This window comes from Myodes glareolus, chromosome 9 (assembly GCF_982192425.1).
Source record: "Myodes glareolus chromosome 9, mMyoGla1.1, whole genome shotgun sequence".
Classification (NCBI taxonomy): Eukaryota; Metazoa; Chordata; class Mammalia; order Rodentia; family Cricetidae; genus Myodes; species Myodes glareolus.
The window spans coordinates 48,993,449-49,021,443 of NC_142034.1; the positions used below are offsets into that span (position 1 = coordinate 48,993,449).

At 45.6% G+C, this 27,995-nt stretch overlaps 1 protein-coding gene across 11 annotated transcripts in view; it reads left to right on the forward strand.

The window, feature by feature from the left end:
- Nucleotides 1-7,246, forward strand: part of Rap1gap2 (RAP1 GTPase activating protein 2) — a 212,232-nt gene extending 204,986 nt beyond the window's left edge. For all 11 annotated transcript variants that reach the window (XR_015738815.1, XM_087910327.1, XM_087910326.1 and 8 more), the window contains 3 exons: nucleotides 1,838-1,914; nucleotides 2,281-2,319; nucleotides 3,136-7,246. Coding sequence is in view for 10 of the 11 variants with exons in the window: in XM_087910327.1 (XP_087766453.1) it covers nucleotides 1,838-1,914; nucleotides 2,281-2,289 (86 nt within the window). In the remaining variant the exon portion in view is untranslated. The remainder of the gene's footprint in view (nucleotides 1-1,837; nucleotides 1,915-2,280; nucleotides 2,320-3,135) is intronic.
- Nucleotides 7,247-27,995: the final 20,749 nt, after the last annotated feature.

Sequence of the window (27,995 nt, forward strand, 5' to 3'; positions counted from 1 at the left end):
AGCTATTAACCTGTGTGTTGTGGGGCTGCAATAAAGCGGTGTGACCAACCAGGTCTCAGCTAGGGGTAATCTTGCTCCCCACGGGACTTTGGCAGTATCTACAGTTACTTTGGGTTTTCACAGTAGCTGGGGTGGGGGTGGTGTTCTCCTGGTATCACTGGGTAGAGAGCAAACAATGTCAAAAGGAGGATGTAGTGAGATAGGGGACACCAGGGTAAAAGCAAAGGGCCCTTTGTGGCAGGCTCCCTAGTTAATGGAGTCCGCAGCTTCCTCTCATTCAGCTCTGTGGTGATGCAGATCTCAAGAGGGATCCTAACCCCATCTTTAGCACTGGCAAGCTTACCTCCTGACCCTCAGTTTACCCATTTGTAAAATGGAGCAGTCAGACACATTTCCTGATGTTTTTAAAACTTAGTTAAAAATTAATGGAGTGAACAAGAAAATCTATCACCAAGCTGTGTCCTTTTTGGCACTAAATAAATACCAAAAGAAATGAATGCCAGCCTGCTTTCTCAGACAGGATTTGAGCGGATGGAGGCTTTGGGAATGTCTGTAACTGGGTTAAGGTCACTCAGGGCAGGAAGAAATGTGGAACAGGTGTGGAATCTTCCCCAATGCCGACTACACCCCGGGAGATGCACCCCAGGCTGTATTATCCTGATATCTGCTTTTGACCCCTAGCCCCAGCACTGGGTGGGCTTGGAGGTCTGGAAACCTGTTTCTGGCAGCTCCAGTGAGTGTGGGGGAAAGACTGAGAGGAAGATGGCCTGAGAGTCTTCTGGAATCGCAGATGCTGTCATCAGCCATTCATACTCCGGCTTCTGGGGACAAAAAGGGAATCATGAGGATCACTTAGGGAGGGTCTCATAGCGTGCATGTGTACATGTATGTGTATGTACTTGTGTGTGTATGCATTGTGTGTGTGCGTGCGCACGTGCATGCACGCATTATATGTGGACACAGTAAACTTTACCAGTATGATGGATCTGAAACACAGTTTGCAAATAATGGCAAAATATAGCACATGCTTTATTATGAGTCTGATGCTCTATAAGATTCTAATAGGACAGTTTCTCTGGTACTTACCTAACTCTGGTATCTGTAGCCAGTTTAAGGCAGCAGATGATGGTCAAATCTGGTTCCCATGTGGGCGGTGATGGAGATTATTGCCTATGTTGACATTGTACATTAGGAAGACCGCGTTCATTTTGTCAGTGGTACAGATAGCCTTTTCCTTGAATTTGGTAGTTCTTCTCAGACACTGGGAGTGTGGTGACTCCTTTGCTATTCTTCACAATGTTGTGGCTGCAGGCACCACCCCTTTCCAGCCTTACTTCATATATCATTATTTTCCATTGGCTTCTTAAATCTAGACAGAAAAACTGTAAGCCAAGCCTCAGTTTGTAACATTGCTAACTTCAGTAGTCTTCATACTCTCATCAAGATGGCTCTCAAGCTCCCACTGAGACGTCCCTTGCGGTAGAGGAGAGATGCATAGCCTAGTATCTCAGTGAATTTCTGAATAAGGGCACAGTGGATGTGAGGGACAGATTACAGCGAAACGTGGCAATATAATGAGGAAATGGCAAAATTTGAGTATTCGTCACCTTCCTTGAATATGGCCTGCTTACTTAGAAACTTCCATAGTTTAATTTTGAAGATATTTAATTATAAAGTGACCCATGTTTAGTAACTAGGGCACACTGTTTCTCTGAGTCTGAGTGCTGTGGCAAGGGGTACCTGTGAGTGAACAGGTCCACTTTCCCCAGCCTCCCTACTCACTATTCTGATTTTGCTAGAGTAATTCCTTAAGCTTCTGTCCTTTCTCTTTTCTCAGATGCCAAAAACAGAAACTCCCCGAGGTCAAACCTGAAATTCCGCTTTGATAAACTCAGCCATGCTAGCTCCAGTGCGGTAAGGATGGTGTCCGGGACCCCCATATCCAGTCTTTTTAGCTGCGGTCTGGAGAGAGCATCTCAGAGAGTACTCATTGGGTGCCCTGAGGCAGGTGGGGAAGGAGGCTCCGCCAGACCTGGGGGTGATGGTTTCTCTTCTTACCTGGTGCAGACACCAGGCTGGGGGCTCACCAGCCACCTTTGTCACTCCTACTGCAATAGAGCCACGTCCTTGCACATAACCGCTCCCAGGTGTGAGGTGGGTTCTGCTGGCCCCTGGGAGCCCAAGTCCCTTCCTGAGCTCAGATTGTTGAGTGCTCAGAAGCTGCAGGTGGGGGTGATTGATATCTGACTTTTGAAAAATTCTTGTGTGTTTCTTAAACAGGGTCACTAATGGGAGAGCAGAATCCTTCCCCTGTCCAAGGTGAGTGTCTCACAGTGGCCCTGAGAGGGCCTATTCCCTTACGGACACAGCATCTGTGACTTTATGGCCCCAGAATGTCCAGAGAGACTGTCAGCAGAAGGTTACTGAGAACTGCTGTTGACGGACATCTCCAGGCCTTCTAGGGAGGACTGAGAACAGGGCCTGGGAAGGCTTGTCCAGTGGCACTGGGACAGATTCCCACACTGGATGGAGCTGGCTGTAGTAGCTAGAGGGGGAAGTAGCCAAAAGGTCACTTCCTTCCCTGGAGGGAGGAATTCCTCAGTTTACCCCTTGCTTTCCTGTTTGCAGGCAATCTGTCTCTCCTTGTATTTTTAGCCAAAGTTCCAGGCTGGCATATATCTTCCCCATATGACATGAGATGCCCCTACCCAACCATTGTTGTGAGGGACACTCCTAGGGTAGTCTCTGCTCCTGCCGTGATACACTAGTGGACTCCTGATAGTGAAGTCACCTGAGACCCTTTGTAACCCCCACCATTACAGATCTCAGGAGTATGAGTGAAACCAAGGGGAGGGGTCCAAGAGAGCCCACTTTGTGTTAAACCTGTTCATGAGAAAATAGAAGAGAAAATGGGAGTGTGGTGTTAGCCTCCACCATCTGTGATGGACTTTGGATGCTTCTGTAGCACAAAGCTTACACATGGGCTCTGGGGCTAAATCCCCCTTGAATTTGGCATCCTCCTTGTATAGCCTTGCTCCTTGTATAGCAAGTAGGCTCCCCATTCCCACTCCAGCCTGTTGTCTCCCCTCTTTTACCCAGTGCTTGTTCTCCATCTCCCCTTCCTTATCTCCGCAGGGAAGTCTTGATTCTGGCCTGCACAAGGCTCCTATTCCAGCAGTTTGGGGGTGCCATCCACTACTCTGACCGCTCAGGCCTGCTGTCTCACTGGCCACCTGCCCAGCAGACCAGCTGTCTGTCCCATGTCCTGACCTGGCCATGATCTTGCTGGCTCCTTCTCCAACAGACCTGAAAGCCCCAACCTCGACTCCTGACCTCCTGATGTGACCGGTTATCTGAGTCAACTGTCAACTTGTTTTACCTGTTGGAAGAGAGTTGGACATGGGGGATTCTGGGCCCTAGGGGGCTCAGTGAGAGGCTGGGGAGCTTGTCTCCCAGAGACAGAGGGGGCTGGGTGGTGGGGAGCAGAGGTGACTGCAGAGTGGTTTGTGGGTGCTGTCTGTCTTGGGTACAGTGCCTTCCTGGACATGGTGGGAGGGCTACTTTCCCAGGAATTTCCCAGCGTCCTCTGGGTTATATCTCATGGCTCCTGTGATTGGCATTTCTGACACATCTGCTGGCCCAGGCCTAGGAACCTCTGTTCCTGCTGCTAGGCTGCCCTTAGGGAGGGCTCAGGCTGGTGGAAGCTCAGAGTCAGAGCTGGGTGTGTGCGGGCCCTGGCTGCATGCTTCCCTGACCGTAGTCTCAAGATGTTTTTCCTTTCTAATTTTACACAAGCGCTGCTGACCATCCTTGTGGGGAGAGAAGAAGCCCCAGCAGCCTTTTCTCCTTTGAGCAGATAGTTTTCCTCCAAAGGAGCAGGTAGCCAGGAGTGTGAGGAAGTCTAGAGAGATCACATGGCCAGCGCAGGGAGGTGAGGGAAGCTTCTGGATGTGCAGGCTCACCTGGGATCCAGCTCTCCACTTTTGTGAGAACCCAGAAAGGACATAGTTAGTTCAACCCATCTCTTAGGTGAGAGAGAGGGGAGAAATGTAGTTGGGGGGCAGGGTGACTTGACAAGATTTGGTCAGCCTGGTGTGTGGCAGTTGAACTTAGCTTTGGAAATAGTTTGGTGTCCCTCTACCTCTGCTCCCGACATCTGTGAGGGGCCCAGTACTACTTAGGGGCTGCTTCTTGGCTCAGTTCCCAGTCCTGTTCTTCCCATCTCCAATTGCAGGGTTCTAGGCAGTTGTGCCCTCGGCAGGGCTCCTGGAAGCCAGACCCCTTTGAGCCCGTGCTTTTTACACCACGGACCGCCTGCACTCCTTGCCGTGGCCACCTTCTCTGGGTGAGCCAGCTCATCCTGACGAGCTCCCCTTGGCTCCTTAGCCTTCCAGGTTTGCATGGCGGTTCAGCTGCTGGGTGGAGCACCTGCCAGTTTAAACACTGGGTCCAAACACCAGGCTCTTGAAGATCCTGCCCCATTAAGTACACACAGGTCTCTGGCACAGGGCTCCGGCTTCAGTGAGCAGATGACTAGATTTCCCACCAAGGGCTTTGTCTGCATAGGCTTCTATTCCCAAGCCAAAGTACAGAAGGGTGACCCAGCCTTTGGGGCTGGTATTGTAACTATGTCCCCACGACTTTTGTCATGCGAGCACAATTTTCATCCTTCATCCCTAACACACTTATTTGCAGCCAGGGGAGGGATACCTTTCCCTTACCTCCACTTGGGAAACTTGCTTACGTGAAATACTAGTCTGGTAAGATTTGCTCTAGTTAGAAGGTCAACAGACTCTCTGTTTAGCTTTTTATAAACGCCAGCATAGCGGCACCCACTGCAGGGAAGAGGCGGGTGGATTCTGGCAGCGTTCTGCTGGCAGGTTTCTGCTTGAACTTGAAAGGTCAAACTGTGTTTTCTTTGAAACTATTGCAGGACTCTGGTGCCCTCCTCTAGGTAGGACAGTTCTACCTTTGCTCGGTGGTTGTGCTATGTCGCATTTTGGTCTGGGTCCTCAGAATCTTCCAGGCTGTCCCACACTGTCATAGCTGGGAACCTGCGAAGTCTTGTCCACACCGCTTTGGCTATTTCTTTGCAGGTATTACCTCTAGGACAGGTGTTGCCTCTGCCTCTGGGCCAGTGGACAGGATGGATGACTGTGTACAGAGGGCTGTCATCTTCACCCTCGGCTTGCTGTTAGGTACTCTGGGCAGGACCTGAGATGCCCCTACCCTCTGGCCAGGTCTCTCTCTATCTAGCAGATCCATCCTCCGGCTTCCAGCGTATGTACCAGCAGCCCAACCGGAGTGTTTTGCCGAGCAGGAGAGTAATGGCAGGGCCCAGCCTTCTCTAAGCCCGCTCTGGGTTGGAGGCTGTTCCTCCTGCACTCTGATCCAGTTTTCCCTTTTGGGGCTGTTCCCAGTCTTAGGGCTTAGAGTCTTGCTGAAGCTCCTTCGTGTGACCGGGCCTGATGCGTCTGCTTGTATTTGGAGACATTTCCACGGTGACCCCCACAAGGGTTTCTCCTGGTCACAACTCTAGCTCTGGGGACTGCCTGACTCACTGAAGGAACTATATCTTGCAGGTGTTAATAGGCACCCAGATGCCTCGAGCTCTGTTGATACATCAAAACAGATGTGGGAGGGCTCCATAGAGAATGCCTTTGCCAGAGTTTCTGTCTGTGATTATGCATGTCAAATGGCGTTTCTTGGAAAATAACCCGCGGTTCAGTTTTGTGAGCACCGTTTGATACTCAAGCATTCTGGACTGCTTGCATCTCAAGCAACCATGTCATCCTCCTGAGCGGAAAGAACTTGCCTGAGGCCACACAGCCACCTAGTGGGCAAAGCTGTCACTACACCCACAGCCCCGGGCCCTTTACTGTTGGGATGGAGTGAAAGGTTGCCTTTCCTGGACTTGGGTTTCGGGGAAAGCCTGTTAGCTGGGGTTTCTGCAGGGAGATGCCGGGGTTGGAGGATGTCGATAGGGCCTCAGCCGTGGTTGGTTGTCATCATGAGAAATCTTGGTCATTGAGGAGCCTGAGTGAACGAAACTGAGGGGGAGGAATCCCAGCAAAGTGCTGATTGGGTCTTGAGTGACAGGGCCAAAGTGACCTGGAGAAAGATGCATCAGCTGCCCTTGGCTTTCTTGTTCTAAATCAATTCAGAAAGTGCTAAGAAGGACTAATTCTCCGATCTCTCTTCTCTTTTTTCCTCTCTCCATTTCTCCCTTCCTCTTTCTGGTGGTGCTGGGAACCCAAGGCCTTGCTCACACCACGTGAGTACCCTGCTCCTGAGCTATGCCCCAGGTCTCTCCAGTTCAGAAGATGGAGATGGGTAATAAAATTCCAGCTCAGGTGACTAGGCCGGACACAGGCAGTTTCATTTTCTTTCCTTTGACCCTTTAAGGTGCCAACTCAAACATTACCCTTGTGCATTGTTCTTAGTCTGCAAAGACAGCTGTGTTGTAGGGGAGGGCCTGGGGTTCAGGTGGAGCTTGTGACTTCTGGGCCAGCAGGGACCAGGTTAGTCAGCCATGCTCTGGGCCCCCATGCTCCTTCTCTAGCTTCTAGTTACCCCTCAATCAAAGGCAAGGGCAAGTTGGTACAGTAAACAAGGCCTTGGAGGCATCCTACCAAGCTCTGCTCTCTGTTTCACCACTAGACCCTTGCCCACACCAACCCCACGTCTCTTCAGCTGGGCTATGTGCACCCTTGGGAGAAAGAAAACCCTCCCCCATAGAGCCAAGGGCAGTCTGCCCTAGAGCTGGGGAGGCAGCTTTGGCCTGGGCCTTACCATCCCTGGGGAGGGTGTGCCTGGCTGGAAGACCAGAATTAGTCGCCATTGTCTTTGGTTTTGTGACATTTCCTCTCAGAAGGCCGAAATTCCCCTTCTTGCTCCTTAGCGTGTCCGCCAACTCTTCCTCCTCGTGATGTCACTTTGACCTCCAGCTCCCAGGGTGCCAATGTCTCCATGTGAAGAGATGCCTGTGTGGTAGAACCTGTGAGGTGTAGTTTGGAAGTGAACCCTGTGACGATGACTTGTCTCTGCTTCCTCTCAGTGAGGAGGTGATTTGTAGATCCCGACTGTCCATGTAATGTAAATAGTGTACATTTAATTTATTGCTATGGTAGCACATTGTATTTGTTAATGTATAAAACAAATTCTAAAAGGTTGACAAATGTATATTTTGTTGCTTAAATGTGTCTTTGCAGAAATTGACAATAAATGATAACATATTTTGTGTCCATCAGAGTTCATGTTTCTTCAAGTGGGGCACCAGACATTGAAGATTGGGTAGTAGCTGGCTTGAGCCTGCTTCAGAATTTTTAAACGTGCCATCATGTGGTCAACAAACAAATCGGCGAACCTGGTGCTGGGAAATAGTTTGTTGGGTAAGATTGCCTGCTCTGCAAGCACGAGGATCTGAGTTTGAATCCCCAGCACCCACAAAAAGCTGTGCATGATTGCACATGCATCGTCCCTTCATGGGGGAGGGGCAGAAACAGGCAGACATGGAGAACTTGTTTGTCAGTCAAGGGAAAATGGCAAGCTTCCTGCTCAGTGAGAGACCCTGTCTCCGAGCGGGGAGGACAAATAATGTCCTGCTCTGGATTTTGAATGTATAGGAGTACAAGCCTGCATACTCACATGTGTGTACCACACACACATACAACACATACGCATGCACACATGTGTGTACTCATACACACACACACACACATTTTGTTTCTCATTTTGAAAAATATCAGACTGAATCTGCTCGGCATGGACTGGTGAGAGCTGGCTGGAACTCCTTTTGATGGGACCTGAGTATACCATCGTCCTCCCTACTTGTTTACCCCCGTCAGTCTTGTTATTTGTTTAGCCTCTAGTCTCGAGATGAGACCCTGTTATCTAATGATTTGTCTCTTTCCTACAATTTTCCTCTTCCCCCGAGTTCCTCTTCAGCATCTCAGTTCCAGGATTCTTCTGTGTCTAAATGCCTTTCTTCTTATTTTCCTGACTCGCAAATGGCTGCAGTCACCTATGTGCTTTGCTTGACAGCTTGGGTGTGGATTTGAAGGCAAGAGGCAGGGTTTAATCCCCTCTCAGGGGCTTGCTTTATAATCCTGGGCAAATCATTCAATATTCTGGGGCTTGAATTTTATTTTATGTGCTATCAGAAATATAACCCCCGTGGAAAGCGTGAAGATAAAAATGAACTTATTGAGGAAAAGCTTTGAAAAAAGTTTTGTTTAGTCTCAGGGCTTCAGTAATAACAATAATCCTAATAGTAGCAGCTGACGTGTACATAGGTAGCCAATTTGCTATAATGATTTTCTAATCTCTAGAAATACACCATGGGAAACCATGCAACCATGGGGCATAAGGGGAAGATGGGCTAGGTGCATGACACTCATACACTATTTGTAACAAGAATGAAGACATATAAGCTTAATGAAAATGGTAACAATTTATGCATGCTAATGCTTAAATACACACACTACATGACTAACGTCTATCAGCCTCAAACAGGCCTGAAGTTTGCTTGTAGAGGCAAGCGTCGGAAGGCTTGCCACTCACGAATTGTGAGACGGTAGGAGAGCCATAGTCTGAAGCTAGATGAATGGATGGGGTCCAGAGCACACGGGCTACACAGAGGCAGCTGGCAGATGTTTGGGTATCTCGTGTGTTTTATATGTGTGTCCTGCATATCTTGATTTAGCTGGGTGCAGTTGCCTGTATGCATCTCATATTTCTCATGGACAAAAATGCAAAAGCAGAAGTCCAAGCTGTCTTAGATTAATGTTATTCCACATCACATCAACTGCATAGGACCAAGTTTACACAAGTCTTGGGATAGAATTGATTCTAATCTCATTTAGTTCCCTTAAATAGCCATTGAGACTGGTGTTATTTCCTATTCCATGTAAGGGGTCAGAATCTCATTTTAGGACCCAGATCTGAAAGGCTTCATGTCAACAACATGAAGGTAATTTCTGGATGACTGGGAGTACCGGATGCACAGGGGGACAGCCAGCAATCTGTATATCACTGTAATTGGTTTCCATGTCCCATGTGGAGTCCCATGCCTGCAGTCTCCTGGACTGAGGGCAGCAGGCCATGTTGGGCAGTGCCTCCTCTCCGACAGTGGTTGCAGGCTTACTCTTCAGGGTTTGAGATTCCAAATGAAGCTTCATCTTTCACACAGCATCTGATACCTCTCTGCACCTCATGGTTTGGGTACTTCTTGGGTTCAACTCCTCTCCCTGGAAACAGGATAGGGAGGTCACTTCGGATGGAGTCTTGCGGGAGCTGAGTTATCTCCTGTGTAGAAAGTGTTGTACAAGGCGTGGGTGTTATTACTGTCCCTTCAGATTTCCGGACCCTGCTGGCACTCTGGAGTCCAGCTGTTACTCTAAATGCCTGCTCCTTTTCATTCTCTTTCAGCAGGTGGGCACACCTAACAAACAGCTCAGAGGCTGCCACCCCCACTCCTCCAGGTCCAATAGCTTGGAGCGTTCTTGGACATCTTGGGGTCCATTATTTTGCCTATACAGGGGAAGGCTTTTCGGACCAGGCCTCCTCCGCCTGCTGCATAGTGGGGTCCAGTGATAGTATCAGTGTCCAGTTATATAACGCCGTAGTAACAAATTAAAACAACCCCATTTCAGTTTAGATTCAAAGCTTGTTTAAAAACTATCATTCAGTTCAAAGTTCATCTTGCCAACCCTTTGGTGGATGCTGACATCATGGGACAGTTGTCTTGCCTCGGGTTGTGTGGTCTCTGATAACCAAATGTTTCCCCTGCTCCTCTGAGCCCACTTTCTGACTAGGCCTCATCCAAGTCAAAACTAAATCTAAACCGGTTAAGGATTCCCGCCCTCAGCATCCATTAAGGGCGCTTCCAGTCTCAACTCCTAATCAGTTCCTCTTGGTAATTTTCCACCTGAGAAAATTACTCACCTTAAAACTTGGCTACAAATTCCCACTAGTCTCTGTCATGTTTGCCATTGGGTTCAACTTCATTTCCTTATTGCCACAGTTTTGGATAAAGTCTCCTTTGTTTGATGGGTGCAATTTTTCTTTGCTTAGGGGCTGGTCTGCCCTCCCACTAATGTCCTTCTCTAGATACCAAGACAGGAATGCTGCATTTATTAGGGAAAAGGCCCATGAGGCAGGATGGGGCGGGAGCTGGTGAAGGTTGGACAGCTGTCATGTGATGCCTAAAGGAGAGAGGGAGGGGGTCCAGGGTGGGGCAGAACTGGTCAGGATAGCTGTGCATTTGACAGTGCACTTCTACAAGGACATCTTCAAGGCCATCTGGGGAGTCATCAGTCAAGTTGTCCGCTATAGGAGCCCCATATAGTGAAGAACGAGCCTGTAATTATCACCGACATGAAAACAGACACTGGGCGGGAACAGCTGTGGGAAGGCTGGCTACAGTGCCGTTCAAACCCAAGACTCAAGGTCTCTTGGGCTGATGACATAGGTCTAGTCCTGATCTGAAGACCTGAGAACCAGGAGAGCTGATGTTCAAGGACAGGCAAAGGCTGATGTTGACCAGCTTGAGCAGAGCACATTGTCCTTCCTCTACCTTGGCTTTTCCAGGCCCTTCCTGGATTGTAAGATTCCCATTTCCATGGTGAGTGTGCTGACTATTCAGTCTACAGCTTCAAATCAACGGACTCTGTATGCCCTTCATAGATACATTCAAAATGAGGGTTTTACAAGTTTTCTGGGTGTTCCTCAGCCCAGTCATGTTGTCTACTTCCTAGTCACCACCCAAGTCAAATGCAGCCATGCCTTCATCAAGCCATTCTTCTTGTGCTGCCGTGTGTGTGTGTTTGTGTGTGTGTGTGTGTGTATGTATGTACGTATGGGAGGTGGGTTGCTGCTTTTATTGCTCGTCCTAATGGCTCATTTCTGCACAATTGTTGAGGTTCTGCTTGTATCCAGTCCAGGGGTCCTCTGAATATAAGTGTGGGATTGGAGAGCCATTACCATGGTCCATTCCAGCATCTTCTCTTGCTCATCTAACGGTGCATGTGTGCTCCCATGGCAGTCGCTCCTTACGGGAGCTGGAGGAGGGTTCCTGAGAGGAAATCTGAGACCCATCAGTCACCTCAGGGCAGTGATCTAAGAGGCAGGACTTTCTGTCCACTTTCCTTAGGTGCAAATGACACCAAAACCTCAGGCTGTGCAGACACCTTATAGAAGACGCTTTTCAACTTTAGGCCACCCTCTTCCCCTCAGAACAGAGGCTGTGCCGTGCATAGCACTGCACGGGGAAACATTCTCCTGCCATTCAGCCTTGGACTGCATAAAAATTAACCAAAAAAAAACTTTTAAAAATATTGATTTCAGGTATTGTTTGAGATATTTCAATTCAGTTGCTCTGGGGTAAGGCCCAGAGATCTAGGTTTTTTTTTTTTTTTTTTTTTTTTTTTTGAGTGGGGGAGGCTGGGACAAGGTCTCACTATGCAGCAACGGTTGACTTGGAACTTGCTATGTAGATAAGGTTAGCCATGAAGTTTAGAAATTCACCTGTTTCTGCGTCCCAAGCGCTGGGGTTAAAGGTATACACCACGATGCCCCTGAGGATGTGCATTTTTAGACGAACATATGCAGAATTCTGTTGTAGTCCGACGCTTTGGGAACCATGGGTTCAGCTTACAGTCTTTGTTTGAAATCTATTTCCAGTGGTGCAGTCTCAGGCTCAGACGTCTGTTCCCCACCTACAGGGAGGAGAGAATTCTGTCCCCCAACTTACAAGGGGAAGAAGAAACCTGTCTCCCACCTAGGGGGATTCTTTTTACAATTAATTATCGCACAGGTAGAAAAATATACATATTCTATAAAACATAATTTGTAGGAAAACTAAAGGGAATTACCAGAGAGAATGGAATAGAATGAGTCATGAAGTAGGAAGCTTGAGAGAAGCCATTTCCTGTGAAGATGATGACAGCTGCAGGAATGACAAAAACAGCCTGCAGTAGGAGCTGCCCTGAGGAAAGAGCAGCACCATCAGGAAAGAGACGGACAAGAACTTGGTGAGGCGGAAAGCCCGAGGTTGAAAGGGTGGGAAGTTCTAGTAAAATGAGAAGCAGCTGCGCTCCCTCCTGCTCCAAATCAAACCGTCAGCGGAGAGGCAGATGCGAGGTCCCGGAACAGAACAAACAGCTGCCTGGGAGAGCGGATGCTCACACCCACGGGTCAAGGGTTCCCTCGTGCTAATGGTATTAGAGGCGGGATAAAAAAAGAGGGAGGCGGACTCAGGAGCAGAGCTGGTGAATTGGCCCCATTAAGTGGGATGATAACACAAAACAGCCCATTCAAGAGAAGTCATCAACGCAAGCTGCCCTGAATCAGCTTCACGTGAGAACAAGGAAGCAGGTGCTGGCGAGCCTGCCTTGGGACTGGCACGGGCACATGTGAGAAGATGGCAGAAAGTTTGTGCAGGGTATCAGGTGGATTTTAACGATCTCCTTGTAAGACACTGCAGACATACATATGTGTGTGTGCGTGTGTATAGCCAACAAGAGACTCTTGCGGCCAGGCAAGGGCAAGATTGTTTAGAGAGTAATGGTGCTTGTCTTCACTCCTGATAAAACTGAGTTTGATCTCTGGGTCCCCCACCTGGTGGAAGGGGAGAACTGACTTCTGCAAGTTGTCTCCTGACTGCGGTGCATGTGCCCTGCATGGGTGTGCATTGCATACGCTAAATTAAAACATGTAAAAGATATCGGAATACCGGTTTTTTAGGTTTTATAAGACATTATTACTAATAAGCAATGTGAGGAAAATTCCAGAAAAGTGGACTGTGGAGTGGAGGTGAAATTTAGCTGCACACCTCAAACACAATAATGAATACATACAGTGGGAGAGAGAGAGAGAGAGAGAGAGAGAGAGAGAGAGAGAGAGAATTGCTACTTAAAACTCCAATTTGAGGACTTCATTATTAACAGCTGATATTTAGTAGGATGGTTTTGTGACAGGTACCAAAACTAGCTCAAACTAGTTTAAGTCCTTACCAGGGCATTTGCTAACAAGATAGAGGTGTCCCTGCATTAAAAGGATAGAAATGACATCTCACTTGCTCACCCCTTATTTCTGCTTTTGATTTTTCTCTGTTCTTTTGTTTTGTTTAAATTGAGTTGTTGGCTTTTTCTTTACAGATCTTTGACAGCTAAAAAGTGTTGCTAGATACAGTATGTATGCAATTGTATACTTTATCCTAGCCCCGAGTCCAGCCCTGCTAGCCTTGGTGTTAAATTATCTCTTCACTGTCTAAATGGTGAAAACATGCCTAGGTCCATTAGCTCCATGTTCTAAGCTGAGGTGCACATGAGGCCCTGCAGAAGGGGGAGGGTCTTTTCTTGTCCGCGTGTGCTACTTAGAGAAGCTTAGACTTCTGTGACAGGGTCTTGCAGCTCCTACCTTGTGGGCACCTCTCCAGTACTGGCTCTGGCCATGCATACAGCCTCTCCAGTGCTCAATGCCCACAGTACACTGTTGTAAGGAGGGCGTTTGTTGGTTCCAGGCTGCTCGGAAGCTCAGCCCCGAAATAATTACACGGAAACTATATTATTCAAGTCACTGCTTGCCCCATTAACTCTAGATTCTTATTGGCTAACTCTTATATCTTAATTTAATCCATTCCTATTAATCTATGTATTGCCACGTGGCTGTGGCTTACAGGTTAAAGTTCCGTCTGGCTCCTGTGTGGCTGCATGGTTTTCTTTCTACTCTGCCCTTTTTTTTCCCAGCATTCAGTTTCGTCTTCCCCACCTACCTCTGCTCCACCCTGCCATAGGCTCAAGCCAGCTTTCTTTATTAACCAATCATATTCACAGCATACAGAGGGGAATCCCACATCAGTACACAGTGGCCAGCAGCCCTCTCTGACCCTCTGACCCTGTAAAACCCCCTCCTTGTCTTTACATCCTCAGTGGCTAGGCATTCTGGTAGTGAGACACCTCCCTGGGAATAGAGGAGATTTCCAATAAACCCCACTGGTGTAGAACCACAGAGATTTACTCATCTAGGAGCAAAGCCAGGCAGAGCTGGTCCTTAGTCCTTGGGTGGGACGGTTCTTCATGGGGCATTCTCTCTCACACTAGGGTTAGTGACTCTATTGTCATTTATGACCATACTTAAAGTTCATAGTTAATAATTCTTTATATAGCCGGGCAGTGGTGGTGCACACCTTTAATCACAGCACTTGGGAGGCAGAGGCAGGCAGATCTCTGTGAGTTTGAGGCCAGCCTGGTCTACAAGAGCTAGTTCCAGGACAGGCTCCAATGCTATAGAGAAACCCTGTCTCGAAAAACCAAAAAAAAAAAAAAAAAAAAAAAGAAAAATTCTTTATATGAAACCTTCCCTCCTTAGGTTACTATGCGCGTTTTCTCTTGTGATAGGACCTAGGCTGGTAGACCAGCTTTCTTAGCATCTCTCTGAAGAAGCCCTTTTGGCCAGGGGAATGGGCTCAGTGGGTAAAATAATTGCTGCTCAAGTATGAGGATCTGAGTTACAATCCCCAGCACCATCATAAATAGCCAAGGGTAACCCTGTAAGACTATAACAGCAGCACTGGGGGAGGTGGAGGGCTAAGGGCTGCATCCAGCTGAGCTAAAGTGCCATATCCAGGTTTAGCGAGAGACCCTGTCTCAAAAAAGTGAAAGACCAATAGAGAAAGATGCCCAACATTGACTTCCGGCCTTTATATAGGCAGACACCGGTGAAAGTGCATTTGTGCAATCGCACGTGTGCACGCTTGCACTCATGTATGTGTGCATGAATGAGTTGCACACATGCACCTGGGATCAAGCATACATGTGCTCATACATGCTAGGCAAGTGTCTTAGTTAGGGTTTCTATTGTTGTGAGGAGACTCCATGACCAAAAACAAGTTGGGAGGAAAGGGTTTATTTGGTTTATACTTCCACATTGCTGTTCATCACCAAAGGAAGTTAGGACAGGAACTCAATCAGAGCAGGAACCTGGAGGCAGGAGCTGGTGCAGAGGCCATGGAGGGGAGCTGCTTACTTGCTTGTTCCTCAGGGCTTGCTCAGTCTGCTGTGGTTTTTAAAATTTAATCTTAATTTGTATATTATGTCTTGACCACAGTTTCCCCTTTCTTCTCTCCTCCAAGACCCCCCCTTTCCTCTCTCCTAGAGATCCACTTCTCTTTCATTTTCCTTCAGAAAAAGGCTAGCTTCCCAAGGATCTAAACCAAACATGGTCTATTATGTTGCAAAAAGACTAGGCAAATCCCCTCATATTAAGGCTGCATGATGCAACCTCATAGGAGGGAAAGGGTCCCAAGAGCAGGTGAAAGAGCCAGGGATACCTCACAATTCACTGTTAGGAGTCCCAAAAGAATATCAAGCTATACCATAACATATATGCAGAAGACCTAGGCCAGTCCCATGCAGGCTCCCTAATTGTTGGTTCAGTACCTGTGAGCCCCTGTGAACCCTAGTTATGTGGGCCACTTTCTTATGATGTTCTTGACCCCTCTGGCTCCTACAAGTCTCCTTCCGCCTCTTGTGCAGGATTCCTTAAGGTCTGCCTAATGTTTGACTGAGTGTCTCTGCATCTCCCATCAGTTGCTGGATGAAGCCTCTCTGATAATGCCAGGCTCCAGTCTACAAGTAAGCAGAGTATCTTAGGAATCATTTCATTGACAATGTTTTTTTTTTTTTTCTGAATGTGTTTGGTTCTCTCCCAGGTCTCTGGGCTTCCCAGACTCTGGTTCCTGGGTCTCTAGACAGTGTCATGGTGAGCCTCCTCTAGTGGCATGTGTCTCAAGTCAGACAAGTCATTGGTTGGCCACTCCCACAAGTTCCCTTACCCCAGCACATATTACAGGCAGGGAACATTGTAGGTCAAAGGTTTTGTGGTTGGGTTGGTGTCCTAATCCCTCCACTGGAAGGCTTTCCTGGTTACAGAAGATGGCCTGATCAGGCTCCACATCCCCTATTACTAGGAGTTTTCACTAGGGTCACCTTCATAGATTCCTGGGAGCTCCCATTGCACTGGGTTTCTATCTGGCTTCTGAAATGCACCTCAGTTCCAGTTGTTTCTTCCAGTATTATCTCCCCCACACCCCATCAGTTCCCTCCTGTTCCTGTCCTGGCTTCCTTCAATGATGGGCTACGATGTGGAAGTGTAAGACAAACAAGGCATTTCCTCCCCAACATGCTTTTGGTCATGGTATTTCATAATAGCAATAGTAACTCTAAGACATGTATTAAGGATTTTATTTAATGAATTCACCAAAATGTTATAATCTAAACAATAGCCACATTTACTATTAGAAACATTGAAATGAGCATGTAAACTGTCTTTCTTTGGGAGACTGTGGCTACGGGAGAAAGGTGTCCCTTCACTGGACGTAATTCATTTGAATGTCTGCAGACTATAATCATTGACTATGATTTATCTGAAACTTGCAGAATTGTAAAATGACTCCAACATGAGGTTTAATAATAGTAAGGGAGAAGAAAAATACTTATTAGCTAGACAATAGTGCCTGCCAAATTAGTTTCTTTGTAATTTAGTGTCTAATTTATCCTTGAACTAAGATTGGCTTTTATGGTTTGTTTATTTATTTGTTAATTTAGTCAGGGTCACATGTTGTTCATGATGGTCTAGAAATCTATGTAGGCTGGCTGCAAATCCTGATCTCCTCCTGACTCTACTTCCAGAATGCTGGGATTATAGGCATGGGCCACCGTGCCCAGCTCCAGAGTGCTGGGATTACAGGCATGGGCCACCGTGCTCAGATCCAGAGTGCTGGGATTACAGGCATGGGCCAGCGTGCCTAGTTCCAGAGTGTTGGGATTACAGGCATGGGCCACAGCGCTCAGCTGGTGACTCCTGGTTTTATTTTTTTAAAAATTCAATCTTCATTTTACTTGGAATTTGGTGATATAGGACTAGAGAAATAGAGATTCATGTATTTTTAGATGTTCAGTCAGTTTTCCAAACACTATTGACTGCCCTAATATTTCCTAACTGATTAAAAATTTTTGCATTCATTTGTCTTGTTCTGTATTAGCAATGATTCTTTTATTTACTCTCATTTGTCTTCGATGCACACAGGCAACCCTTTCTTTTACCTTCCTTTTTTATTCAACACATCCCACATACAAATTTATCTTCCTTCTGAATAATGTACTTAATTCTCTAGTTTTTGACGTTTCTTAGTTTTCAAAGTGCCCGAGACAATGCTGTTTTGTTTCCCCCACCCTGTCCCCCAGATTAAATGATCCACCTCTTTAAGCTCTTACATCTTTCTCAGACTCTGCAATAAATAAAACTATCTAGGGTTGGAGAATTTGAATAGGAGTGTGCTGTGTTTCACTGTGTGTGATCTACGATTTCTTTTTTGAATTTTTAATGTTTTAATTCCTCATTTACATAGGCTTTGTTTTTTCTTCTAATCAGTAATCAGTGATGTTTCATCAAATGATTTTGGTCGTCTAGGTCATCGTAGTTGTATATTAGTCTTTTAACGTAATTCTAGAATTAATCTAGGATTTCATTTTACAACTTTGCATCAAATGCTTTTGCAAATGGGAATGCAGGAAGCAGGAAGCTGGCACTCACTTGCCATCGTGGGGAAGAATGACTTAATTTTAGGAAAGGTAGGAGACTTTTTGCCTTCTCCGTGAACACAGAGGACCTTCTGGAACTGAGGGAAACTACAAAATTTTCAGCCGCGGATTTTGTCTAAAGCGCACGCAATTCCGGATGTCGCCGCTGGATGGCGCGCGCAGACTGTAGAACGAGAGGACGATCACCAGCAGGGTGGTGTGTGTGTGTGTGTGTGTGTGTGTGTGTGTGTGTGTGTGTGTGTGTGGGTCTGTGTGCGCGCGCGCGCGCGGAGATAGGAAAGGGGGAAATCAGCGGACTCCTGACTTTTTATTGGCCGACTTTTCATTGGCTGCTTCTGTGCTAGGCTCTCGGTCAGGATGGCTCTTTCTCTTTGGACAGTTCCTCTGGGGAGCTAGTCCAGAGGTCCTCGGCTCTCTGAAACTGACTTCAGTATTATTTTGACTATACAAGTTTATGAGGTACCGTGCGATAATTGATGCAGCGGGAATAGCTTACTGTGGATTCTCTCACTTGCTGTAGTGAAGCGCCACTCTGAGGTCAGCATGGTGCAGCTGGCTGGGTTCCATTTTCCAGTTAGAGTCTACAATAAGGCAAAGCTTCCTGGGTCGCTCTTTCTTTGGAGTGGGGTTTGAGGCTGGGCGTAAAGCTGATTAGCTAGGTATGTAAGACACATTGAACTTTGCACAAAGTTTCTGGGAGCCACAGGTTTGGCTGTGTAGGTGGGTTACGCGCCTGGCACTATGTAAGACCAAAAGTCCACCTGTAAGCCCCACCAATCAAAGGACCCAGTAACTTCCTGGAATGCTGGGAGTTGTAGTTCTTGGAAAACAACAGCACCACAGGGGACAATACGGTGCCTAATGGTTTTGTCCTTAAAAAGTCCCTACAACACGTGTCTCATCGCTTCTTGCTGGGAATTCCAGAGATTGATCCTAACCAAAGTCTATCCTTGTCAGTATTTAATTAAAGCTTGCTTCAGTTGGATAAAAATTGAGGAGCTGTGTTTTCTCTTGTGAATCTCAGAATTAACATTTGCAGTCAGTCCCCAGTAAGATAAGAAAGACCTTTCCAGCCCAAATTCTGGAGGCTTTTCACTCCAGCTTCATGCTCAGAAAAGGTGTAAGAGGTTTCTTTTCTTCTTTTTTCTTTTCTTTTCTTTTCTTTCTTTCTTTTTTTTTTTTTTTGCCAGTCTCTAGTTTTTTTCCTTCTTTTGATCTTCCTTGAGAGCACTCTAGTGACACTGGGGGGTCAGTATGCTCAAGCAGTATGCTCATAGAGGCCTGGAACAAGGGTGTTTGTCAGCAGGCTTTCAACACCTCGGCTATATAACAGAACTGAGAAACCATAGGACATTTCACAACACCGGAGGCCAACCTGAGAATTTGGACAGGCCCAGCAAGAATTTGGGAGCTGAGGAAACTCAGAGAGGCTCAGCCTCTGATGGGTTCCTAGAGTCTGGGTTATAAGAGAGCTATTTAAAAAAGTGGTCTCCTATTTTGTTAAGAGAGTTTCTCTTGGCCAGACTGGAGGACCTCCGAAGCACAGGACTCCAACTGTTTTACGTTATCCCGCGTTTTTCTGTTGTCATTTGGGTCTATATTTTCTGTTGTGGCTTTGATTCTGTGTCTTGTCTTGTGGGATGTGCCTGTTGTTATGCATTCTGACTCGCGGTGACTGGATAAATCAATGGCAGGACTGATACGCTACTCTTGGAGATGTCCTTCTGGAAACGGTGGAGCTTTTGAAGAACGGGGTTCTAAAGCAGGATGTGTCGGGTGCAGAATGCAATACTTGGGGCCAGGGTGCAGCTTTGAAGAAAAACCCAGGGCCTCATACAGGAGCCATCAGGAGGCCCCCCGTTTGGCTGAGCTCCCCCTGAAGCTCCACTGCGCAGCTGGAGATCCGATTCCAGTGCCACGTTCTGGAGCCGCTTACTGTGAGGCTCAGGAAATTGCCCAGCATCTACTTTCACAAGCTGCGGCCATATCAGAAGGTTCCATTACCCTCTCTCCTTTGGAACTGGGAGAGGTGTGGAAAGTTTTGTCCGTTTTGAGTGTATGAATGTGACCACTGTATGTTTGCTACTGACTGGTCTCCCTTGAACGTGTGAGCTTACTGTGTTCTGTGTTTCTTTGTTACAGCTCAGTTGTTACTGTTGCAGCCAGTGATGGCCTAGGCCTTAGAATTTACCTCTGGGCTCTCTGGCACTGGAGCTGATGTCATAGGGATTCAAATATCAGTTGGGTAGGAAGAATATTAACGTTGTTTTATGCTGTTCTATTTTACTGAAAGACTGGCTCTGGAATTGAGTTATGGCTTGCTATTTTTTTCAGATATAGGCATTCTGTTAAAGTCTCCATGCCCAGGGAGAAAACTGACAGGGAGAAAAGAAAAAGCAGAACACCTAAAGGGATTATTTAATTGCCAAAACCTATTATGAACTTTCTATATCATGGGATTTGCAAATTTATTGGCTATGGGTTAAAAATCTGTAATATTTGTAACAAAACATTAACTTAAAACTCATAGCATGGGGTTGATAGTTGAAAGTCTGTGCAAAGGTAATCTTAAGGGAACCATGTGGCATGATTCTATTTTGGGACACAAGCAACACGTGCATGCCTGCTGCTTTAGACAATCATGTGGCTGGCAGTCATCTTTGTGAGGGTTGCAAAAGAAAGATGTCCTATGGCTTCACCACCACCTCTATTAAGGGCAGCCATGGGGTACGGGATCAAGGTGACAACAGATCTCCAAATATGCTTTCGAATTGGGATGGCTTTCTGTTCCTGCCCTGTCTTGAAAACAAGGTTATTGAAAGATAGGACTTAAAAACAATGCTTGCTTAATGAGGTATTCAATATGCACCTCCATGCATACATAGACAAGAATGCACTGTGCTGGCAGACAGACTTTATAGTAAAAGTCACTCAGGTGGTGTTGGTTTTAGAGACCTTGTATCGTGGGAGATCAGCTTTGTCTTCTGCAAATTATGATTGTTCCCTGTGGCTTCACTCTTGAAATAGACAAAAATGTATTTTATTTTGAGAGATTTTAGCTTCTTTAAAAGAAAAATTTTGGAGTTTTACAGAAAATTTAAATAAAAATAGCTAAGTAATTTTAGGAACAGCTTTTAAAAATATTTTAAGTTGCCAGATGAAGGTTCTATGGTGATATGCAAAATATTCATCAGTATGGTTATGGGCCAAGGCCAGTTCAGGCACCCTCTTCTCTGCTGCCCAGGGAACAATCTGGGGACCTCTCCTTGGGCCTGGGAACCCCTCCAGAATCAAGTCTCTTGCAAACCCTAAAATGGCTCCCTTAGTTGCGATATATGCTTCCCTGCTCCCATATCCATCCTTCCTCCCTCCCCCCTCCCATTCCCCCAATCCATTCCCGGTCCTCCCCCTCTCCCCTCTCCCTAACCATCTCCCCATACTTCCACCCCCTCACCCCCTGTGCACCCAAGTTTGCCTGGCAATCTTGCCTACTTCTAATATCCAGGAGGATAACTATATGATTTTCTTCAGGTTCACCTTCTTATTTAGCTTCTCTAGGATCACAAATTATAGGCTCAAAGACCTTTAACTATGGCTAGAATCCACTTATGAGTGAGTACATACCATATTCCTCTTTTTGGGTCTGGGTTACCTCACTCAGTAAAGCGTTTTCTATTTCCATCCATTTGCATGCAAAATTCAAGATGTCATTGTTTTTTACCGCTGAGTAAAACTCTAATGTGTATATGTTCCACACCTTTTTTAACCATTCTTCTATTGAGGGGCACCTAGGTTGTTTCCATGTTCTGGCTATTACAAATCGTGTTGCTATGAACATAGAGACAGAGACACATATTGGAACACTATACTTAACTCCCTAGGTCCAAATGAGAAGCAGAAGGAGGGAGAACGTGAGCAAGAAAGGCAGGACCAGAGGGAACCTTCATCTGACAATAGATGGAGATAGAGACGGAGACCCACATTGGAGCACTGGACTGAGCCCTCAAGGTCCAAATGAGTAGCAGAAGGAGGGAGAACATGAAAAAGGAAATCAGGACCATGAGGGGTGCGTTCACCCTCTGATACAAGGGGACTGATCTAATGAGAACTCACTAAGGCCAGCTGGACTGGGACTGAACGAGCGTGTGATCAAATCGGAATCTCTGAATGTGGCTGACATGGGGGCTGACTGAGAAGCCACTGACAATGGCACTGGGTCTTGTTTTGTCTGCATGTACTGGCTTTTTGGGATCCTAGTCTGTTTGGATGCTCACTTTCCTAGACCTGGAGGGAGAGGGGAGGAACTTGAACTTCCCACAGGGCAGGAAACCCTGACTGCTCTTAGGTCTGGAGAGGGAGGAGGAGAGGGAGTGGGGGGGAGGAGGAGAGGGAGTGGGGGAAATGGGAGGGTATGGGGAGGAGGGGAGGAAGTGAAAATTTTTATAAACAAATAAATAAATTAATTAAAAAAATAAAGAAAAACATTTAATAAAAATATTTTAAGTTCATAAGGCTATGGCACATTCTATAGTTATAAAATATTTTATTATAATGTCTATTAATATGTAATCTTGATAAATAGATAAATAAAAGACTAAAAATTAGGGCCACAGCTATGAGCACCAAACACTAGAGACTGAGGTATTCTTACTTTTGATGCAGTGAGACAGTGACCTAAGCAGTCTGGCAAAGGGTCTCTTCTTACCTAACTTATATTCAGGCTAACAGAGCCTCATTTAAGAATGTTTGTCTAACCGCCTTGTTTTTACTGAAATCATTAAGCTGTAGCTATTTTGGTAGACTTAGTCGTACAAGAAGCTATTATATTCTATAATGGCACACTATGTAAGGACCAAGAAAATAAACTTGTCAATCTCTCTATGGACTGAATTCATGAAAAGAATTTCAATTAAAAATTGGTATTTTTATTATAAACTGTTGAAGATGATTAAACTTTAATATGTTCAGAACTAAACTTGTAGTCATGCTTAGTGTTGATGTAATTGGGTACCAATTTGTTGCAAGATATTGTAATTGTAATTCTTGTTTGATAACTGTTTTGTTATATGTAATTTTCTATGCTAAAGTCAAGACCTTTCTTTTTATTTAAACAGAAAAAGGGAGGTGATATGGGATATCCCTTTATATACTGTGAATACCATTGGCTAATAAAGAAAACTGTCTTTGGCCTACACAGGGAATAGAGGTAGGCAGGGAAAACTAAACTGAATGCTGGGAGAAAGAAGGAGGAGTTTATCTTTTCCTACTGTAGAAACTGTGGGCTCTAGGGACTCCTCTCTTTATGTCACTGTGCCAGCTCAAGGGAAGACGATGAAATGTGGTTGAAGGGAGACTGTTCCTCTTCTAAGGATTTTGTATTAGTTTGCTTTGGTTCTGTGCTCTATGTAATTATTTCCAATTTTGGTGTTTTCACTAAACGTTTTTTTCTGAGGATGTCTGCTAGGTGCACTCTACTCAGTGTGTGTGTGTGTGTGTGTGTGTGTGTGTGTGTGTGTGTGTGTGCATGTGTGTGTGTGTGTATGTTGTGGGGGAGAAAATGTAGACCTATTCTGCCATCTTGTTGATACCATCCCAGTCTTATTTTTAAACATAAACTGTCTGCTCAGCCAGGTGTGGTGGTGCATGCTTTGAATCCCAGCACTCTGAAGACGGAGGCAGGTATTATTTCCGTGATTCCCGGATCACCCAAGGTACATAGTGAGACCTTGTCTCAGCAAATAAAAATAAGTCAGTTCCTTCTTTGAGGCTGGGGATGGTTCAGTGGTTAAGAACACTTGTTGCTTTTGTAGAGGACCCTGGTTCAGTTCCCAGCACCCACATGGTGGCTCACAGTCATCCTTAACTCCAGTTTCAGGGCATCTGATCCTGATGCCCACTTTTGACTTCTGAGGGTACTCAACAAGCATGGGTTACACATACATAGATACAAGCAGAACACCCATACTTACAGTAAATCTATAGAAGGTTAAATTACAGCTACTTTATTTTTCCTCTCCCCTTTCTTACTCCTTCTATGCCCCCACCACTCTCCCCTGTCTTTCTTTCTCCTCCCCTCTTCTCTCTCTCTTCCCTCCCTCCAGTGTCTTGTAAAACTTGGGCCGTCCACAAACTTGCTGTGTAGCCGAGGATGACCTCAAACTTATGATTCCCCTGTCTCCACCTCTTGAGTGATAGGAGGATTCCAGGCATGCACCACCCTGCCTATTTTATGCGGTGCTGAATATTGAACTCAGGATTTCTAGTATGCTAGGTGACCACTCTACTAACTGAGCTACATCCCTAATTTGTGGGGGTCCTTGCAGGTGTCATACAGGAAAGTGAACTCCACAAAAAGATAAGAATGAAAACCTGGTGCAGATTGACTTTGTCAACTTGGATCAGTCTTTGGGGAGTCTAATGACTGGTAGTTTATTCTCAATATATTTAAGATCAGTATAATTAGAAAAAAATTTAATGGTATAACACAATTCCCAGTGCACAAAAATTATAATTACATTGAAACTCAACACAGGGTACATGTCATCCCATCTAAGAAAATGGGTTCTAGAGACAGACTATCTGTACTAGCTTAAGTGCTTAAAGGGTCTGTCTGGTCTCAGTCATTCAGGTAACAGAGAAGTCATTTGGACTGTTATCCACCTCTGGTCCTGGTTGTAGGAGCTTGGGGGAGGCTCAGGGTATTACATCATTTAGATTACTAGCCATGCCCAGTCTTGGTTGTAAGAGTTTGATATAACCTGGCCCAACAGATAAAGCAGATCACCAGGCTGTTAATCACTTCCAATTCTCAGCTTTCTGACTGGAAGAACAGATTTTTCATCTTTCCCCTTGGAAAGACAATCCTGTGTGCTTAACATCCCTGATTTATTTGGAGAAATGAGAGTTCAAGGACCTTTGTGCTATGCTCCCAACATCCTCTGTTCCTTCTCTTCTTATAGAAAGTCCATAATATAAGTATTGGCTCAGTTGAATGATGCCCGAAGTCCCATAGATATTCATGCCCTTTCATTCTTTTACATTTTGTTCCTCTAACAGGGAATTCTAAATTACCCACTTTCACACAGTCGATTCTTCCTTGTGCCTGATCAGGTCTGCTCTTGAAGCTCTTTATTGGTTTATTTCATTTCAGTTTTTGTGTGACTCAACTCCAATATTACTGTTCTTTTTTGTAGCTTCTGTTGGGAGAACTTCACATTTTATTTCTGTATCTGTTTCTTGGTTTTGCCGAGTTGTTTATCTGTGCCCTTGTGTAGGTCACTGAATCTCTCGAAGATGACTGTTCTCCCACCTCCCCATGGGTAGGACGTTAGTCAGCTTTGTGCCACTGTGACAGAAGATCCAAGATAGAAACTTACAGGAAGAACTTATTTATATTGGCTCATGGTTTCAGAGGGTTGTTACCCGGCGTTGTGGTATGGGCCATGTGTTTCCAGGTTCTTGGCTTCTTCTTTAAAGAGCTCACACATACTGGTAGAAGCAGAAAGGTTATTCAAAACAAAGTGATAGAACAGGCCAGACACACTCTCGAGGTGTCAGCAGGTCACCTGAGTGAGGGTATCAAGGGCCTCAAGTTATTGCTTGGGATATCCTTTTATAGAGTTTAAGAGAAGGAAGAATTTGGTTGCTAAGAGACAGGGTGTTTTAAAAATTCATTTCTTTTATTTTTGAGATAGTTACATAATCACACCACTTCTTCCTCTCTTTCCTTCTTCCAAATGCTCCCAAATACCCTTCCTTGCTCTTGTGATTGCCATACTTAGATTATATCAGTCTTGGCCCATTGTGCATATTTCTTCCTGTAACATATCTGATCTTAATCTGTCATGTATGATCATAAGATGGGAAATAGAATGATGGAGGAGGGTTATCTGTCTATGTGTTACTTTCATTGGTTAATAAAGAAACTGCCTTGGCCCTTTGATAGGACAGAAAATTAGGTAGGCGGAGTAAACAGAACAGAATGTTGGGAGGAAGAAGACAGTTGAATGAAGTAATTTTTTGAGGGTGTTCACAGCAACCTTTCAGGAGGGCGTGATCTATCATACCATATTGGGATAGAAGCAATCCACAAGGTCTCATCCTCTGTGAAAACAAAAGAAGAACTTTTCCAAAGCATCATAACCTTAGATTCAAATTTTGAAGTCAAGATACCTTTAGAACATATATGTTGGATCAGCTTAGCAGCCCACACAATGAAATGTCTCTCTGTATTTAGCTCCTTCACAGTAAAAAATTTTAAAGAAAACACAATGTACATAATCCAGACTCTCTGTGAATTTTCCATTTTTACGTGGCTTATTTTTCTTTATTTCTTTTAATCTATAACTATCTGTACTCTGTCTCTTTAAAGACTTTACCCTTTTTCTTTAAGATATTAACTTTATTCTCTATATTCTTTTTCTTTTCTCTCCCAAGCCTACATATAGTGACCAACACTGTGACCCATTTAGAGGTCTTTCATGTCCGAATTTGTCCTATTGTGAATCTGTAATTCTTTACTATCCAGGAGCACTTCTTAAAATGCTAAACGCGTAAGAATCTAAGCTGTGACATTCCGAGGTCAAAAACAGGTACTGCCTGCTTGCCCCGCCCAGCCCAACATGGCGGAGCCGCTCGTGCCTCTGAGCCTTGCACATTGCACCGCTAGCATGGCGGAGGCGCTTGTGCCTCTGAGCCACAGCACACAATGACTCTCTTTTGGGCACACAATGAGTCTAGTTCCATCAAACAAATCGTAGCACTTTACTCCAAATGTTCCATTCAAAAGCTCTGTCTCCCGCAGGAGCCAAATAGAGATTGCGATGGCAGCACAGCTCAGAAACTGGTATTTCAAAACCGCCACATTCTAGTAGACCTGATTCCACTGCTTACTCAGGCAGGAAGAGCTGAGCCATGGGCATGGTCTCAGCTACTTTATTCCCAACCCCGAGTGGGCACACAAATGTCTGGGCCCAGAAATGCTCCATAGCCGGAGTTTGCACTGGCGTCTGGGCCCAGGAAGCCTCATTTTAAAATGGTGCAGCTTTTTTTTCTGCTGCTGCTGCTGCTGAATCAGGAAATCTCTCTACAGCATGTCCTAGCAAACAGCAAAAAGCTGTGTTAAACTCTCTTCCCCCCCCTTTTTTAAAGCCCTCTCAGGTATTTAAGTGGATTTAGTTACCACGTTGGGTGCCACTCTGTAGTGGTGGGAGTGGCGGGCTGCGGCCCGGCTCCCAGCTAGCTTTACCCAAAATAATTACACGGAAACTGTATTCATTTTAAACACTGCTTGGCCCATTAGTTTCAGCCTCTTATTGGCTAACTCTCACATCTTGATTAACCCATTTCTAATAATCTGTGTAGCACCACGAGGTGGTGGCTTACAGGGAAGGATCTTAACCTGCGTCCATCTTGGAGAGGAGAGCTATAGCGTCTGCCTCACTGCCTTCTTCGTCTCAACATTCTGTTCTGTTTACTCTGCCTACCTAATTTTCTGTCTTATCAAAGGGCCAAGGCAGTTTTTTATTAACCAATGAAAGTAACACATAGACAGATAACCCTCCTCCATCAAAATAGAGAATTATCCTTAGAAGTTCCCTTTTTGAGGACACACTTTGCCTCATTGTGCATGCACCCAAAACCAGCTCATGCCTCTTGGTTCTTGGATGGTGTTCTAGGAAGCATTTGAATGACCATTGTCGGGGGCTGTAAGGAGAGTGATTTGTTCCATCATTTACATCAGGTGCAGGTGCAGGCGCAGGCACAGGTGCAGGTGCAGGTGCAGGTGCAGGTACAGGTTAAAGCAGGTGGGCTCCTGCACTGCCAACAAGTTGTGAGGTGCTCAGAGAGATATGTGTGTATAGTCCAGGCTAAATGGCATCCGGATTTCTCAGCAACATTGCTGCTTGCCTGTAACAGTTTCATCCCTGGTCACTTGACCCAGCTGCTTAGGTAGAAGAGAAGAAGGGAGAAAACTGCTCAGTTTAGAGTGATTTCAAAGCAGGGGAGCCTGAGTTTTGCAACAGCGTTTTTCCTCACTATCCATCAATGATGCATCCATTAATGGATGAATCTGTTCATGAGGGCAGAGTCCTCATGATCTAGCTACCTCCCTGAGGTTGAACACTGATGATGAATTGGGGGCAAGTCTTTAATGTGATCTTATGGGGGGACATTTAATGGCTAAACAAGCATAAAGATGGTTACTAGAATGCTATTTCATTATGTCTGTTGCCATGTGTCCTTGGTTCCTTGAGAGCTCCATGACCTCACATTGGTGAATGCAATATAAAGAAGGAGTCATTTGTCTCTGTCTGTGCCCCGGTGATTGACAGATTCCACAGAGGAGGCAAGGGATAGGTGAAGGAAGAAGTGAGCTAGGTCACGGTGGTG